Consider the following 19,594-nt stretch of genomic DNA (forward strand, 5'->3'; position numbering starts at 1 on the left):
TTTTCAGTTTTACCCCAGTTTCGTGCAAAATGTGCAGCTTTGTATTTCAGTTAGTTCTAGTTCTTTTAAACTTTAATCCACCAAAATGAAAGGTGGATTTTCTAAGCAAATCATACATTGAAAAACCAGATTGTCACCATACACCATCTGTGTTCCCCTGTAGCGGAGACGTGCTCCAGTGTGTCGGGGTCTCCGGTCAAGAGCTCGGTTCTGGGTAACAGCTCTGTGGGTTCCAGCACAGCCACGCTGAGCCCCGTGTCAGAACCGCTGGAGCCGGTCCAGACTCAGCAGCCCTGCTCGCTCAAGGGCTCTCTGTCCTCTGACAACATCTACGGCCCCACCGCACACACGGCACCCAGACAAGGTGAACACACTCACACGGCTGTTATCTACGGTAGCCTGTCAAGCGTATGCTGCTGTGCATATTTGCTGTAAATGCGTCTGCCGCTGCCCCAACCAGCCACGGTGCAACAAATGTCCTCGTTGAAGGCAAAGTGCATCATGTAGTAAAACAGTCATGGCCAATCGCATAATATTTAATAACCGATACAATTACATGAAGCTAGACTTTAGTGTTTGGAGCTGCCGTAATCAACACGCATAGAAATCGAACCATATGATTTATTGCTCGATACATGTCGCCTGGCTCGGACGCGGTGTGACAGTCATTTATAGTTGATATGCAGAAGATGGTGTCAGAGTTGCCTCTCTGAATGGTGTATCACGTTCTAGATTATCATGTCTTTCTCCTTCCGTGTTTTTTGTCACATATCTCACTCACACGCATGGGATTATTGCCAACTTTCACAGTCTCTCATGTGCGCTCCACTCATTTACCTCGTTTAAATGCAGTCAGCCAGAATGTGACATTTAAACGGCTGCCTAATGACTCAGTCACATGACATGATCTCATGGACAGCAAAGAAAGTTTAAAGGATTGCATGATGCTCATACTGTGTCTGAAACATCATTCTTATGGATCAGTAGACATTTTCACGCATTTAGTTATTGCCATAAGTATCTCTATTTTGAGATCATGTTTGAGCAGAAAAGCAATTGATAATCTGTGTTCTGAGGCGTTGGATCTTTGCTACAAAAGTTCTGTATTTGTCATGTGTAAACAAATCTGTAATATGCTTGCTTTGTATCAGAGTTGTGGCTGCACAACTGCACAAACTGCACATACTCTTTTGAGGTGATGCTTATGCAGCGACCTAAGTTTGAATCCGGCTCATGTCATTTCATGATTTGATCTTCCTCTGTTGTTTCCAGTTGACTTTATGCAAAAGTCCCGAAAACATAAGGAAGATACTGAAGAACACCTGCTCATGACATCTTGTTGGGTTCAAGGTTCACCTTCTAATTTAAATTCTTAAGTGGTCTAATCAGACTGAGAATATGTGTACAAACCTGAAGATTGCAGAACAGCAACTCTCTCATCCTCACAGAGAATCTCTCTCTGTAATCTCACTTACTTCATTTCATTAAGTAAGTCAGACAGAGGCTGCTTAATGGCTCTGTGACAACACATGAATTCATGAACAGCAAAGGGAATTTAAAGGCTTGCATTATGCTCATACTGTGTCTGAACTGGGCAGTGAGCAATAGAATGGTTGTATTCAATACGGTCTCTGTGATCTCAGACCTGCTCAAAGAATCCTGTTCAAAGGCTAAACTCCAATGTTCCACATTTCCGGCTGGGTATTCCACATGTTGCCCCTAGCCTGGAAGACTGACTCTACTCTGATTGATATCTCCCAAGGATGTTCCTAAAGGAGAGACACTAGATCCAAAAACCATAAGTGGGACGGCCAAATTGAAGATGTACTTTGTCCTCCCGCACTCTCGTAAGAACCTCCAGACTTAACGACAGGAATACATACAGATGGGCTATCAACCATGCATAAGCCAGAACATTTATCCCAAGATAAATGAGGGACATTTATCCACTATGGAGGACACAGAGAGAACCAAAGGGGGAAAATGGGTTGTATTATTTGATGTGAATGGATCCACCTTTGCCCTGCCAAATGACTGGCAAATGTTTTGAGCATGCAATATCTATTCTCCGGGCCTCAACTCTCTCATGAAGCACCCTCAGTGACGGAAGCATGCCCTGTGCCAAAAGACGAAAGTGCCATGCTAAAATCCCCATGGGACACAAATGTATTCCCTCAGTGCTTTATGTAAGAAATTGCTGACATATTACAGACACCCACATGGCGGCTCTGATTGTCCAGAAGAAAATGGCTCAAAAGTAGGAAAAATGGCATCATCTTCATTTATGTACCACATGAGATGGCAGGCCTTTTGGATTTGGTAGGCTGGATGTTCATAAACTGCGGACCAAACTACTGACAAGGCTTTCGGCATAATTCTTGTGACAACAGAATCAACCCCAAAGCTACCAGCAGATTCAACTACCCGGGAATATTTCCAAGTTAAAGGATGAGTCCACTTCCAAAACAAAGATTCACATATAATGTACTCGCCTCCTTGTCATCCAAGTTGTTTATGTCATTCATTCTTCAGTCTTAAAGAAATTATGTTTTTTGAGGAAAAGATTCCAGCATTTTTCTCCATATAATGGACTGATATGGTGCCCCGATTTTGCATGGAGAAAAATGTTGTTGTGTTTTTTTTTGGTTTTTTGTTTTTTTATAGATTTAAAGAAATGCAGGAATTGAAATTGGAGGAATTGACTCGGACAAAGGCAAAACAAATGGACATGATCAGTAGACAGTTGCATTTGTGCATGAATTCAGATCTACCCCTTGAAAAATGGTCCGTTGCTCTTCTGGAAGGTTTACAGTGTCTATAAAAAATTATCATACCTATTTGAAATAGTTACTTTATTTGTCATGCAGCCTGAAATCAAACCCCATTCCAAATAACTTTTCCAGCTTTGTTTACAATTTTGGTCTTACAACATCAAACCCTGAAAGAAAAAATGCAACAGTTCTGCAAATTTATGAAAAACAAAACAAAACAAAAAAAACTAGAATAACAGGGTTGGAAAAGTCATCAGTCCCTTGATTAAATACTTTGTAGAGCCACCTTTTGCTTTAATTACAGCCATCAGTCTTTTTGGATATGTCTGTACTAGCTTTGCACACATTGATTGGGGAATATTTGCCCATTCTTCCTCACAGAATTGCTCAAGTTCAGTCAAATTCTGTGGTGAGTAGCAATGGACTGCTCTCTTCAAATCCAACCACAGATTTTCGAGTCAGGGCCACTCAAGGACATTCACGCTCTTATCCTTAAGCCATTTGGTTGTTGTCTTGGCAATATGTTTAGGGTCATTGTCGTGTTGGAAGGTAAATGACCTGCCCATCTCCAGCTGTCTAGCAGAGGGATGCAAGTTTTTCTCAAGAATTTGGATGTACTTGACAGCATCCAAGTTTCCCTTCAATCCTGAGCAATCGCCCAGTCCCAGCTGAAGAGAAACACCCTCACAATATATTGTTGCCACCACCAAGCACCAAGTAGGTATGGTGTGTTTTGGTTGGTGTGCTGTGTTTAAAAAGGTTAATTTTGGTCTCATTAGGCCATAGCACCTTTTACCAGAAGGTATCAGTCTCTTCCAAAAAAAAGGCTTCTTTCGTGCCACCCTACCATACAGGCCAGCTATGTGTAAAGCTTTGGAGATAGTTGTCACATGCACAGACTGGCCAGACCCAGCCATAAAGCCTTCTAAGTCCTTCAAAGTTGCCTTTGGCCTCCTGGTAGCTTCTCTTATTAATGTCTTCCTGGCTCTGTCATCCACTTTGGATGGACGGCTGATCTAGGCAATGTGCCAGTAGTGCCATACGCTTTCCACCTCTTAATGATGCTCTGAACAGTACTCTGTGGGATACCTAAACCCTTTGAAATGTTTTTGTAGCCTTCTCCTAACTTGTGCCTTTCTACAACTTTATCCCGGAGGTCTTTTGAAAGCACTTTCCCAACCGTGGTGAATTCTTTGCTGTAACATGCACTACTAACAGTGGAATCTTCAGGAAACGGCATGTTTTATTTTGAAGTAATCAACACCACTACTATTGATGTCAGGTGGGGCAGTGAGCCTGGTGTTTAATCTGTAAGTTGATTGCTTGCATCTGAGCAAGTTCATAAAGGTATACTCTGACCGCTTGACTGCTTTACCAAACCAGGCATTTTGCTGATTATTTTTAATAATACTTCAGAATTTTTTAATGATATTTTTACTTTAATGATGAGGGCTATAATGTGTACATGCAGCTCAAAAATGTTAGACTTCATTTATTTTACTTTCCAGGGTGTAATGTGGTAAAAGCTAAAGGTTTTTGTGGAAATGAGCCAATCATCAGCACGTACACTCTGGAGTTGCTTTCCTGTGTTTCAGTGCCTTGGTGTCAACATTCTGAAACCGCAGTTCAGGAGATGTAGATGGAATCAAACCACTGTTGGATGGCAATAGGAAAAGCAGCTGTAGAAACTGGATTCCCTCCGAGATGGACACACTTCGTCTATAGCGCAGTTTTCTAACAGCGACTGCATTTCCTGCAAAACAATCAGAATCACCATGACGCCAAACATTGTGGGACATACTCCATTGAAATGAAGCAGGCAGGATGGTATACACCTTTTCTATGGAAGATGGGTTTTCTGTGGATCTACAGATGTGAAAAGACTTTCATTCAAATGTTAAGGGCCATATGAGCCTATTGTCTGACAGTGCACAGGATAGTAAAAGCCATGAGATAGGAGGGGTATAGAATGCATTTATCTATTGCCTAGCATGCACCATGGGGGCAGAGCTTTGTGTAAGCACATCATTGTAAATGTGTGACTCGAGGCGTGACTCCTGTGCTTTGCTAGGAACTAGCAGAACAGAATCTTGAGGGCAGTGAGGAGAAAAGCAATTACACTTTAGCGGTTTGAGACAATTCTCTGAAGAAGGGCCCTTTGTCACTATAGGTCAGGAAAGTCTTAGGTGCCAGCCTCACATGTGCTTACATGGCACACAGTTTCACTGTTGAGCAAGGCCACTGACCCCAGTGCTTTTTAGGGGAGTCCCCAATACATGGCTGCTTCTCAAGTCCTCTCAAGAAAGCTATAGAGATCTGGAGCAGTATCATCTCACAGGAGCCACAGGCTCTTGAACCCGCAGGGGAATCATTTGCTGAAAAGCAGTAGGTTGTTTCTTTGCAGTGTGAAACTTAACGACAACAGCATTCACTGTGTAGGCAAAATGCCCGAACTAAGCAACAGGAGCATCCAGCATACTACTTTTCTTCAAGGATATCTGTGAGGCTGAACCACAGACTCTCCGCCCCCTCCAACCCTGTCACAGAACGATGGGTCATGCAAGCCATATGCTTCTTGACTTATAGCACTGATTGGGTTGTTCAGCTGAGTCTCGGGAGTCAAGCAAGCCGTTTTGTCCATATTCTTAAGGACATCAGCTTGGTACGCCAGGAATATCACCGTTGTACGCAATGCCGCACCCACTTGACCGGCAACTGTATTATTGTTCAGGCCTGGTGTAATCCTGAAGGGTTTAGACGGCACAGTAGGCCACTACTTCAGAGAAAGGGTTGAAGATGGTGAGAGATGCAGGTAGCAGGCATCTCTTCAACATACCCCAGCTCCATCATGTCAGAGATAGCTTTGAGGTTGTAGGGTTTGTGATCCTGTAACGCAGACTCACACTATGGCCGGTCAAGAAGCATTTATCTAACTTAGGCTGCACTTCTGGCTGGTCTGCATCTGCCCACTCTAATTTATCCATGATGCACGTCACCGTTTCCCAAACTAAGAAAAAAAGACCGTCCAGGCTTCCTGACCGCTTTTCATTTCCTGGTCACATCAGTCTGTCCACTGCCAAACTCCCCAGAGACTGAAGCAGCAGGAGAAACAGCATTATCCCAATGGAAAGACATTTTATCGTATGCTTCCGGGCTTGGGCACAGTTCTTCAAACGTAAACTCCCCCGGAGAAATGCGCTGCACGGAACAGGCCAGCCAAATTCTACCTGCTTCGGACACGCTTGGAGGGTTTTTTTCTTAATGTTGGTTAGTAATGCACCGTAACATGCTGCCCCCAACACTTTACTAGTTTAGTATTTTCTTGAGTTGTGAACTGAGAGAAAAAAAGGTAATGCATCTACTGTAGTAAAATGAAATATTTGCATCAGAAGACACGGATCATTTAGAATAGTCTTCAGTACTAACATAATAGTGCAGTTACCAGTACAACCAGCTAATCATCTTGGAGCGAATAGTTAATATGGCAATTTTGCAGTTCTTTAACCGCAAATGGGTTTCACGTGTGAAAGTGTCTAGTGATGCATAAGAGGACTGTGACCTGTTCTGTAGATTCCAGAAAAGCATTCCCATTGTTAGAAACACACAGGCACATGTACACACTTCCACATCTACATTAACCGCTGTTTTCTGAGACGCTTAACCAGTGTTGTGGTGTGTTGCTGATATGATGCTTGTTGATGGGGTACTGATCTGATCGCTGCCTGTGTCGGCTGTTACACCTGTCTCTCTCTCTCTCTCTCTTTCTCCCTCTCTCTTATATTCATTTCTCCACAGGCTGGACCGTTTACCACCAAACATCTGAGCGAATCACCTATAAATCTAGTAGCAAACCACGCACTAGATTCCTCAGTGGACCCGTGTCTATGTCCATCTGTTTGTATTTGTTCTACTTTTCTTCTATTACCCATAATTCCCTTTCCCCTGTTTCTTTCTGCTCTACTTTGGTGATTTTGCTTTGGTTTTTCTGTACTGCATTTCTTTCATGTTCACATCCAGTACTCATCCACACACTCATTGAGTGATCATCAGGCATTCTCAGCCATTACATTTCCATCTTCATGTCAGATGGCGCTTTCCATGAATATGGTACAAAATAGGCTCTAAAACTTAAAAGTAGCTTAGGTGTGTAGGTGTGAAACATTCTATAAAACTAAATGTTAACAGCCTACAATTAAAATGCAGCTTATATAACTTACAAATACATCAAATTAAAGGGGTCCTATTATGCTCTTTTACAAAGTGTTGGGGGTGTACAAAAACATGCTCTCATGCTTGGTGGTTCGAAAAACACATTATTTTTCACATAATTTACATTATTAAAATACCCTTTTCCCCAGCCTGATTAGTCGATTATTTCCGGGTTTGATGAAGGCCCGCCTTCCGAAAAACAAAATGTGTTGTGATTGGTTAACTGTCCCACTGCGTTGTGATTGGCGAACAGCTTAGACGGTGTTTCAGTACTGCCACGCCCCTTGACAAAGAGGCAAGTTCCGTGTACAACTGTTAGCGTAAGTGTAACGTAGCGAGGGAGACGTGAAGCGAGCGGATCCAAATGCAAAGCTTTATTGAATAACAAAGTCAAAGACATGGTCACAAACAGGCAGGGTCGAACAATAGCAGACAGGTACAGTGTAGGCAAGACGTGAGAGTAGTCCATGAAGCAGGTGAGGGTCGATGAACGGCAAACGTAATCCAGGGGCAAGGAAAAAGGGTAGTCCGAACAAACGAGCGAGAGGTCCACAAGGCAGGCGGCGAGACAGACAAAACAAGATGACCAGGCGAGAAAGGGGAACTCGGGAACTCAAAGCAAAACAACAATCCAAAACACCACAATACTCAGTGAGTAACAAGGGGAAGTCCGAGGCTTATATAGAGCGCCTGATTGGATACAGGTGTTCGAGCAATCAGTGCAATGGGTGATGGGAAACGTAGTCCGGGGTGTAATGCAACAGTCTGTGTAGTGAAATGTTAATGAAATGCAGAGCAACCTCTGGTGGCGGGCAGACCAGACAGGATTCATAACAGTAAGCTACATTAAAGTGATTCTCACGTTTTAAATATAGATATTTTTCTTACAAAAACACATCAATTCGCTACAGGAGCCCTTTATTGAGCCATGTGAGGCAGTTTTTATTATGGATGGATGCACTTTATTGGACTTGTTTTGGACTGATGAAGAGAAGCACCTGTCTATGCCGATCTAAAGCTTGGGAGTGTCAGGATCATTTTTAATATTACTCCGATTGCATTCGTCTGAAAGAAGGAAGTCATATAAACCTAGGATGCATGGAGGGTGAGTAACAAAATACGCTACAGTAGTGTTGGGTCATCAATACATGATATTATCGTGCTAATTTATGTAGTTATTTACATGCTTTCATTGCCAAAACCAGCTCCAGCATAAGACTAAAAGCAGCTTAAAGTTCTTAATATGACTTAATTTGTATTTAACATGAAAACAATTGAATAAAAACATTGTAAGTTACTAATTATAATGCTTACATTTCTTTAGTTATTTAAAAAGCAGCAACAGAAAACGAGCAAAGAACATCATCACTGATTATCCTAGCCTGGTCTACTGCAGGTTTATGCATTAAAAGAACAAAAACAAAAACACTTTCACTATACGTGAAGCTAAATGCACTCTATGATGAATAAATCTCTTACCAAACACTGTAGCCAAAAGGAGCCATTCGTTGTAGTTCTTGAAAAGGGATTTTTTTTTAAAACGAAATATCACCCTTTGGAGTAGACACTGAGTTTTGTGCCTCTGTGTATCCTGTTCATGGAAAGAGCTGGATGTCTACTCATCTGGCCTTCAGTTTGTCTTCTGTACAAACGCTTTGTGCTGGGCTGCAGCTTTGACCGATAACATGAGCTGTCTTTCCTCAAACATGGCCATCCTCAACATGTAACTGAAAGCAGAGAGAGAGTGTGTGTGGATGTCTGCCAAAGCTTTTGTATCGTCTATGTATCTGTGCCTTCTTTCCTTTTCATTCCACGTAAAATCCCAATGAGACGATGATTGACGTGCCGTCTCATGTTTGGAGTTGGAAGACGAGCATGCCAAGGGCACGAGCAGGTTGCTGTGGAGAACATCAGGGCTGTATTCTGATTTTTTTTTTCCTCTCACTTCTCGTTCTCTGGCTGTCACCTGCATGAGTATAATATGATGCTGTCCAAGAAACATATTATATTTACCTTGTGTTTTTGTTACGGCTTATAGTATTTTGTTTCTCTAGATGAGGGTTCGTTTTGGACAAAAACATGAATTTCCCCACCAGTGCGTCATAGCTATGATTAGAAAGCCCATTTCTTTTTATACTCGGTCTACCGCCTTGTCAAAATTGTATGATTTGGTCTTTATTCTAACCTTCATTGTGTGAAAAATCTCCGCCCCCCACTCCCCCCTTATTATTTAAAATTTAGCATGCTGCAGCACTTTAATTGTATTCATGTTTTAATAGTATGTTTTATATACGTCAGTCGTGTTTTATGTATACTTTTCCTATGTTTCGATGTAAGATGTTATTTGTACAGTATGACATCTTAAAGCTTGATGGAAATTCTGTCTGCAATAGTCAGTTGTAAATAACTCAGAGATGGATAAAAAAAAAAAAGACTCTTTTTATGCATCCAGATGTTTGTTGTTGGTTTTAAATGGTGATGTTTTTGAAAGTGGAGGTTTAGAAGAAGATCCGTTTTAGTCTTACATGCTCACTATTTTTACTCTCAGCCAGACACGTACATCACAAATATGATGACAGAAGATTGTGAGCAGTGATTACGTTATGTAGTCCTGACATTTACAGACCCCATGAAATCTAAATCTAAATGTTGTGGATTTTAGTTCATGCTCTGAGGTCATCTGCCCTATATAGTATTGTCCAATAAATGGCTCACTACAATAAGAATGTCCCTTATGATAAATGCTGCCTGTCCCCCATCTAATGTTACAACAGAAGCGAATTAATTGACAGCGGTAATTAGTGATAACCATGAGCTTTGCCCTTGAATCCAGACTCAAATAGCATAGGTGAAGATGATGGTGAGGCTTTCATCCATGGTACGAGCCGTCATGTGTGATTTCATGATTTCATGGGGTTTTTAAAGTAGGACATTTAGTCAAGCAAGAGTGCTGAAGTTCATTCAGAGTCCAAGCTTGAAGGCCTTTAGCTCATCACGTCACTCACCAACACCTCATGATATCACAGATGAAGCCCTCCTGCACCTGATTCTGTACCTGTTCACTGATTGGTTGCTGTGTTTTCTTGTGCAGCAGCTTGTCCAATGGGCTGTGCCGTGTGCTTTTTCCCCACCCCCTAACGTCTCTATCTATGCTGTTTTGCTCTTGTAGGGTCCACTCTGAAACGGCTATGTCTAGGGAAAGAGCGCAGCAGTAGTAACTATCCCACTCCTTTCTTCTTCAGTCCTAGTCCCTCTATCTTTTTTCTTTTTTATTTGCCATTTTCATTTCTTTTGTTGGCATGAGCGTTTATCTGTGTGATAAGTGCTTAACGTTTGCAACGGCAGATTGTGAAATATGCGTCACCATTTTGATTCTTTATATTGATTTGAATAATATATATATATATATATAATTTTTTTTTTTTTTTTTTTTCTAGTGCATGGTGATATCTGTGTGATACAGTCAAGTGCTTATTGAAACCTTTATGATTTCTGTATTCCTGGTGATTTTGAGTGAATATGTGTATGGGTATTTGTTCTTTGTTTGGTTCTGTAATCATCCAGCTGCTTGAGTTGAGGCTAGAAACAAGAGACGCACAAGTACACAAACGCAGATCCGATCAGATCCACCATCACATTTCAAGCATATGCATACTCCGTGTTTGTTCTTGCATTACTGTGCTGGGAACAAACCTTAAACATGAATAACACATGGACAGTTTAACATGCTCAGCAATTGTAAGAAGAAACTGACTGTGTGTTATGATACATTTAAAAAATGTTAAATTTAAAGATTACACTGTGTTAATCTTTTATAATTGTTATTAAGATATGAAACATCAGTTCAGCAGTTAATGTGTGTATCACATGCCAGTTACGTGCCAGTACTAGATCTTCTGGCTAAAACATGCTTAAAATAATGTTTTAATGAAAATTTGCACCCTTAATGCTTTTCTGCAATAACCATTATATATATATATATATATATATATGTATAAAAAAACGACTGAAGTCTGCTTTTGTCGTTTCTTGAGATGTGAGCATATTCATAGTTTAGCACAACATTTCTTGCATTATGTCCAGGTGACAGAATTCAGCTGAATTGTAATCCCATTCAAACACCAAGCTGTTTTGTAAAGAGTTTCTTTGTTAGTTCTCAAAAGGTGAGACATCCACATACTCAACCTTACTCTTGGCACAAGCATGTTTGCTTGCCTCTCCAGTCACAAATATGTTTTAGTATATTGTTGAAAATAATTATGAATCATGCCAAATAATCAAACCTTCACTGACCAAAATTGTAAACGCAACACGTTTGTTTTTGCCCTAATTTTTCATGACCTGAACTCAAAGATCTAAGACTTTCTATGTACACAAAAGGCCTATTTCTCTCAAGTATTGTTCACAAATCTGTCTAAATCTGTGTTAGTGAGCACTTCTCCTTTGCTGAGATAATCCATCCACCTCACAGGTGTGGCATATCAAGATGCTGATTAGACAGCATGATTATTGCACAGGTGTGCCTTAGGCTGGCCACAATAAAAGACCACTCTAAAATGTGCAGTTTTATCACACAGCACAATGCCACAGATGTCGCAAGTTTAGAGGGAGCGTGCAATTGGCCTGCTGACTGCAGGAATGTCCACCAGAGCTGTTGCCCGTGAATTGAATGTTCGTTTCTCTACCATAAGCTGTCTCCAAAGGCGTTTCAGAGAATTTGCCAGTACATCCAACCGGCCTCACAACCGCAGACCACGTGTAACCACACCAACCCAGGACCTCCACATCCAGCATCTTCACCTCCAAGATCGTCTGAGACCAGCCACCCGGACAGCTGCTGCAACAATCGGTTTGCATAACCAAAGAATTTCTGCACAAACTGTCAGAAACAATCTCAGGGAAGCTCACCTGCATGCTTGTCGTCCTCATCAGTGTCTCGACCTGACTGCAGTTCATCATCGTAACCGACTTAAGTGGGCAAATGCTCACATTCGGTGGCGTCTGGCACTTTGGAGAGGTGTTCTCTTCACGGATGAATCCCGGTTTTCACTGTACAGGGCAGATGGCAGACAGCGTGTATGGCGTCGTGTGGGTGAGCGGTTTGCTGATGTCAACATTGTGGATCGAGTGGCCCATGGTGGCGGTGGGGTTATGGTATGGGCAGGTGTATCTTATGGACAACGAACACAGGTGCATTTTATTGATGGCATTTTGAATGCACAGAGATACCGTGACGAGATCCTGAGGCCCATTGTTGTGCCATTCATCCACGACCATCACCTTATGTGGCAGCATGATAGTGCACGGTCCTATGTTGCAAAGATCTGTACACAATTCCTGGAAGCTGAAAACATCCCAGTTCTTGCATGGCCGGCATACTCACTGGACATGTCACCCACTGAGCATGTTTGGGATGCTCTGGATTGGCGTATAAAACGGCATGTTCCAGTTCCTGCCAATATCCAGCAACTTCGCACAGCCATTGAAGAGAAGTGGACCACAATCAACATCCTGATCAACTCTATGCGAAGGAGATGCACTGTGTGAAGCAAATGGTGGTCACACCAGATACTGACTGGTTTTTGGAACCCCCCCCCCTCCAAATACAGTAAAACTGCACATTTTAGAATAGCCTTTATTGTGGCCAGCCTAAGACACACCTGTGCAATAATCATGCTGTGTAATCAACATCTTGATATGCCACACCTGTGAGGTGGATGGATTATCTCGGCAAAGGAGAAGTGCTCACTAACACAGATTTAGACGGATTTGTGAACAATATTTGAGAGAAATATGCCTGTTGTGTAAAAAGTCTTAGATCTTTGAGTTCAGCTCATGAAAAATGGGAGCAAGAACAAAAGTGTTTATAATTTTGGTGACTGTAACTGCAACCCCAAGTATGAATAATGCATCATTTATTAAAAATCATTGTCATAGTGTATGTTTACATCTCTAATAATGCTAATGGTTAGGGCTAGATTTGTATTAACCTTGCTATTAACCACACTTCACTGCATAACGTGATGAACGTCATCAACAGTCAGCGAGCAGCAGAGTGGTTACAGAGGATCTCGGGGTGAATTCTCTGAGCTGTTGCTTGAGGTCTTTCTCAATCTCTTCCTCAGGGTCTCATAGTGCTGGTGCTGCCCATGTGACTTCAGCGTCCAATCAGAACCTGCCTCCCGCGGCCACGCCCGCTTCATCCTCTCGGCCGATCACGGCGCTCGTTCAGGCTCAAGCGAACAACAGCAACAACAAAAGCGGCACATTCACCGATGACCTGCACAAGCTGGTTGATGATTGGGCAAAAGAAACTCTTGCCTCCGCCCCTCAGCTCCGCCCCCCTGTGTGTCAGATCAGGCCGCAGAGATCTCATCAGACCTTCCAGACCAACCCCGCTGCCATGGCCAGAGTCCCCAATCAGGTACGCTTTATGCGGTTTGTCCTCCAGAACCTTAACAAATGCCTGAAGCAAATTCAATTGAGTGGGTACATAAAAAAAATCTGGTTTACATTTATTTGTAAATAAAATAAGGGAACTCTGTTTGGGAGCTCACAACTTGTGCAGCTTTTGAAGCCTTTGCCTTCACACCTTATTCACATCTTTTACCATGTCTGTCTCCTTTTTTTTTTTTTTTTTGTTTTTTTTTTTTGTTCTTTTTCCTAGATAAGGGGCTCAATCCCTCAGGCAGCTGTGAAGTTCCATCTACCGCTGTCCTGTCCGCTGTCTGCAGCTCTAGGTCCCATCATGCCTCACGGCATCACCAGCACCCCATCGCCCATCCTCCAGCGGGGCGGATACTTGATGCCCACCGCCCCCTTTGCAGGGTTGATGCCAGCCCCTGTGTATCCAAACCAGTGGTCCGGTTTGCCCAGTCCAGTGGGGATGTTTGCCACGGCCGGTATGGTCCCGTACCCGACCATGTCCAGCCCAGCACTGCAGACTTTTCCTCTGATGGTAAAAAGCCCAGACACCCCGATGTGCCCCAGCAAAGCCAGGACTGCATAAAAGTGCCGCCCTGCGCTCCAAACACCACAACAGACACTGTTTTTTGCCTAAGGCTAATCGAGGCACACTTGCAGAAGGATAATCATGCAAACATGAACGGGACATCATCTCCTGGATGAACAAATCACTCAGTTGTTTGCAGAGCAGTGGGAGTTCCTGCAACACTCTGTAATACGTTTTTAACTCCGTTACAGGATCAAACCTCTTGGATGTCTGTGTGCTTTAGATTGCTGTTGGACACATCTGTGCAAAGCCTTTGCACCTGTAAATATGAGTGTGTGTGTGTGTGTGTGTGAAATTGAGCATGAGGAGTGTGTTTGTGTCAAAACAGTCCTGTGGGCACTGCTTGCGCTTATTTTTTTGTTTGTTTTTTGAAAACCTATTAGCTCTTATGTTTGAATCTGTGTTGAGGTGTGTTAGTAAAGGGTTTGGCTGAGAGTACTGCAGGACCATGGCCTTCAATTCTACTGCCATAAAGTATAATTTTATAATAATTTTCCCTTATAATTCAACATATAGTGAGTGACTAACCTGTGGTAGCATGAGCTTTAGACATATTTCATAAAATACAAGCAGAATAATTGTGGTTGTTCTTACGGCAATGTATGAAAGAATTGAAATTCATTCCGCATGTGTTTTATAAAAAAGGCCAAGTGCTCAGTTATCAGCATTTGTTAAAGAAATATCAGTCCCACTTTTCGATAATACGTTTTAAAATATTTTTCATAAATTTACAGCACTTTTGAGTGACTTTTATTGGCTGTTTACGGAAATATCCAGCATTTCAGACCACAGGACAAAATCCCTACATGAAAATGAATAATTCTGGACGATGTAGTGCCTTGATCAGTCATCGGTTTTCCAAAGGTATGAATCACTTCTGAGGAAAAGCCATTCCTCTGTGGTTTAGCATGATTTTCCTTCTGTTCCTGATGCAATAGTTTTTTCAGAATCTCTTTTCGAGTCATGTGGCGGTTTACAAATTTCCCCTTTGTTGAAGTGAGTTTGCAATCAATAAATTCAACATAATTCTAACTTTAAATTGGAGCGAGTCTGTGCAGATAAATGAATGCAGTTCCAGCTTTCAATGCTTGGGTTTCTGATCTTTGTACTGCATTCATAAGCAATACTGGACTACTATACTCTACTACAGCTGTACTAAGCACAGAGGACGTGAACAACTTGTTTACATTGCGATGATGTGATGTTCAGTGCATGCCATCAAAATGTCGCAAATACCAAAATATAGAATTGCGATCTAAATGTATTAAGGAGCATTTTATGTGCTTGTGGTCTTGCAGAAACCCAAAATGTGCCGCTTTCCTCCATTAAAGCGTAACGCAGGGACTGAATGCAGGATGACTGGAATTAGTGTTGTGTGAACTCGAATGTAGAAGCAGTGAAAGCGTGTCTGATGCTGGAGCAGCGCGTTGACATTAGGTGCATGCGATTCAACCTCCCTGTTACGTGCAGCATAACCCCCAACCGCAATGTGAACGCTAGCCAGACTTGGCACAGAGAAAATCTACTTTACATTTAAGTTCAGTTACTATTTGTCAAATCAGTAATTTTTGTTTGCTTCAAATAGTGGATGAGGTTTTTCCCCCTCCCTTGGCTCTGTTATGAGCCCTTGCACAGTGTTGAATTTCTTTTAGGAGGGCAGTGCAATTGTTAGTTGTGATTCATTTTTATTGTTTTGTTGTTGTTTCATAAAAGTGATCCAATATGAGAAAAAAAAAATGCAAGCAACTGAATATTAGCTTACACAAATACACATGTACAAAATGTATGTTTCTGAAACTCGCATCCTAGTATATGCTCTACAGTTTTGTGTTTGTAAGATTTTGCCTTGGTTTCTCATGTAATTTAGTCAGGTTCACATTTCTGATAGAGTCAGAAACCTGTTTTCTTCCTGAATTCTTCATCAGATTTTCTTTTTACACCTTATTTTCAACAGCGTCTTTGTAAAAGCCTGTGACCCACACAACTGCCAAACTGTGAATTGTACAGTCCTCTTGTATTTATTTTATCAGTGCTTTTGATGCATCATCTGTCCTTTAATGTTTCATTCCATCCATTGCATTTGATTTGTACATTTGTACAGGATGTTCAGTCAGTCAGAATGATCTGTTTCAGGAGAAATGTTTCCAGTAGGAAGGGGATCCTGATATTCTGTTCTTGCTGTTTAATGCTGTAATCTCTGGCAATAATTACTTTACTTTGCCATGTTAGTGACTTGCCCATCTGATGTGGCGTTTAATAGGTTATGGACTTTTTCCATGTTTTTTTTCTGCATTGGCGCTCTGTGAATGGTTGCTTATGATGCACACCCTTCCAAGAATTACTTTACTCCGCTCTGATCCAAAATGCACTCACAACACAAAGACTGTGTACAAGTTTAATTAAAGAATAAATAAATATTTTGTGCTTAATAACCACTGTGTTGTTGTCATTTTCCATAGGTATAGCCAGTGATATTTAGTGCCAAGCTCTCTTTTTTTTTTTTTATTGCAGAGACTCCTCTAATTTTGCATGTATTGTTGATGTGTGAAGGGGTTTGGGCTGTGCATTCTGTGGATGGTTTGTATAATACACTCATTTTGTCTTGGTGACAGAAGCATTCAGTGCACAGACAGGATGACAAGTGACAAAACACAGATAACAAAAATAGACTAGTGATTAGAAATAAAAATGTGAACAACAATACGCAATATAATGTATGTACAAATGTGCTATATACAAATTATGCAAGGGAATATTTTAATACATGAAAGGTGTGTTAAATCGATAACGTGTGTAATCAATATAAGTATGGATAGTGGTATTGCACATGTTTTATTGCACAGTGGGGGGAACATTCAACTGTTCAAAAGGTAGATGGCCTGAGAGAAGAACCTTGTTCTATGTCTGGCTGTTTTGGTGCTCTGATTTTGCTAGCCCTCCCTGGTGAAAAAAAAAAAAAACAGTATATGCTGGTAAGTAGGTTTTGATACTGGGATGCTGGTTAGGTATGTTTTGATGCTGGTTTAAGATGGTCCTTCGGTGGTTTTTGCTGGTCATGTTGCTGGTCAAGGACCAGCTTAAACCAGTATCAAAACGTACTTACCAGCATATGCTGTTTTTTTTTCAAGAGGGCCTTTGCTCACTCTGGATGAGTACAGTTCTTGGAGGGTAGGGAGGGTTGTACCAGTGATTTGCTCAGCAGTCCAGACTATCCTGTGTAGTTTTCTATGGTCAGTTTTGGTAGCTGAGCTGAACCAGACAGTTATCGAAGTGCAGAGGATGGATTCAACGATAGCGGAGTACAACTGTTCTATAGTAGATCTATCGATCTGTTACATTTCTTGAAGTATCCTTAAAGGAGAAGTTCACTTCCAAAACAAAGATTCACATATAATGTTCTCACCCCCTTGTCATCCAAGATGTTCATGTCTTTCTTTCTTCAGTGGTAAAGAAATTGTTTTTTGAGGAAAACATTTCAGCATTTTTCTCCATATAATGGACTGATATGGTGCCCCGAGTTTGAACTTCCAAAATGCAGTTTAAATGCGGCTACAAATGAGATTTTTTTAATCTCGAACGCTCGTCTTGTCTTTCTCTCCCTGAACTCTGTGTATTCTGACTCAAGACCGTAAGGGTTTGTCGAAAAACTCCAATCGTATTTTCTCCCTCAACTTAAAAAAAAGTCATTTCAAAATCATCCTACATCACTGCAGAAGCACTGACTCAGTCTTTACAAAGTGAACATGCAAAGAAGATCAAACACCCTTAACAAAAAAGGTAAAACAGTGATGTAGGACAATTTTGAAGTTGAGGGAGAACATGAGATGGGAGTTTTTCGACATACACTAACTGACATGAACCGGAACAAAAACAGTCCAGGCAGAGTAAGACAAGACCAGCGTTTGGCATTAAAAAGTATATAAATTGTATATTTTTACATGAAAATAACTGATCGTTATGCTAGATAAGACCCTTCTTCCTCGGCTGGGATTGTTTGAAGCCGCATTTAAACTCCATTTTGAAAGTCCAAAATCGGGGCACCATATCAGTTTCTTCATATCATGAAGAAAAATGCAGAATTGTTTTCCTCAAAAAACACATTTTCTTTACAACTGAAGAAAGAAAGACATGAAGATCTTGGATGACAAGGGGGTGAGTAAATTATTTGTAAATTGTTGTTCTGGAAGTGGACTTCTCCTTTTATATTTGCAAACCAGTAAGTGCATACAAACCATTCATAGAAACAGCAACACAATGGCTGCGTCCGAAAGCCTAGTCAGCTGACTTGCCTTATCAGGCAGTGACTTCAAAGGCTGCGAAAGCAACTCTGGAAACAGTTTCGGACAGTTGCTAGGTTATACCTAATGGTTAAGTTGTACATTTTGTAGAAAAACGATCTTATAAACAGTTATGTATAAATGCTTAAATAATACATAAAGACCTCAGTGTCAATGTCACTGAAGGTCTGTGCGTCAGAATAGACGGCTGAGAATGGCATTTTTTGCTTAAAAAATAAAAGCACTGTTGCAAGTATTATTGCAAAACAGGTCATTGTTATTAGTGGCTCTTTCATTATTATTGGTAGTATATTGTAAATATTATTCTTATTTACTACTCATTTGAACCCTTTTAACATTTTTATAAAATACTATTATTACAACATTATCTTTTATGCTTTTTACACTATTACTATTCATAAAGTATATCACGGTCAAGATCTCATCTACAGGGGTTGGACAATGAAACTGAAACACTGGCCAATATAGTGTTGGAGGTTTCATGGCTATATTTATGCAGCCTGGTGGCCAGTCTTTACTGATCGCACATTCCACCAATAAGAGCAGAGTGTGAAGGTTGACTTTGTGCACCCAATAGCTCAAACATTGTACCCTGAAGGTGGTGCCGTGTATCAGGATGATAATGCACCAATACACACAGCAAGACTGGTGACAAGAGTGATTTGATGAACATGAAAGTAAAGTTAAACATCTCCCATGGCCTGCACAGTCACCAGATCTGAATATTATTGAGCCACTTTGGGGTGTTTTGGAGGAGCGAGTCAGGAAATGTTTTCATACACCAACATCACATAGTGACCTGGCCACTGTTCTGCGAAAGGAAAGGCTCAAAATCCTTCTGGCTACTGTGCAGGACTTGTATTTGTCATTCCCAAGATGAAATAATGCTGTATTGGCTGCAAAAGGAGGCCAAACACCATCCTAATTGTGGTCTAAACCCAGGTGTTTCAGTTTCACTGTCCAACCCCTGTATTATATAAAGTAACAAGTTTAGTTTCACCAGAATATCTTTATTTATATAGCTTATGTGACACACACGCACAGGATTGTGGGAAATTGAAGGCAGTGAAGGACACATCTATGCTGCCTTCAAAATTCAATCAGAAGAAGGTACCTCCGGAGACAGGAAGTGAAGCAGAATTTGTATTCAGACGTGCCTTGATGTTTTCCTGCCTCTGAAGGCAGCATTTTAGAGCTTTCGGGCGTAACCAAAATCTGCAAAAGCCTGTAACTCCCTAGTTCATCTCTCAAAAGTAAATATTTATGTCAAGGAACACATCAGTGCCCTAAGAAAGACAAGTCAT

The 19,594-nt window shown here is 41.2% G+C and overlaps 1 protein-coding gene across 5 annotated transcripts in view; it reads left to right on the forward strand.

Moving 5' to 3' along the window:
- Window positions 1-16,424, forward strand: part of LOC127170010 (serine/threonine-protein kinase WNK2-like) — a 61,886-nt gene extending 45,462 nt beyond the window's left edge. For 2 of the 5 annotated variants that reach the window (XM_051117738.1, XM_051117739.1), the window contains exons 26-30: window positions 164-364; window positions 6,567-6,665; window positions 10,150-10,194; window positions 13,106-13,404; window positions 13,648-16,424. In XM_051117738.1, the coding sequence (XP_050973695.1) occupies window positions 164-364; window positions 6,567-6,665; window positions 10,150-10,194; window positions 13,106-13,404; window positions 13,648-13,989 (986 nt within the window). In that variant the 3' untranslated portion in view covers window positions 13,990-16,424. The remainder of the gene's footprint in view (window positions 1-163; window positions 365-6,566; window positions 6,666-10,149; window positions 10,195-13,105; window positions 13,405-13,647) is intronic. The other 3 variants (XM_051117740.1, XM_051117741.1, XM_051117742.1) reach the window with 3 other exon arrangements.
- Window positions 16,425-19,594: the final 3,170 nt, after the last annotated feature.

Source organism: Labeo rohita, chromosome 8 (assembly GCF_022985175.1).
Source record: "Labeo rohita strain BAU-BD-2019 chromosome 8, IGBB_LRoh.1.0, whole genome shotgun sequence".
Taxonomy (NCBI): Eukaryota; Metazoa; Chordata; class Actinopteri; order Cypriniformes; family Cyprinidae; genus Labeo; species Labeo rohita.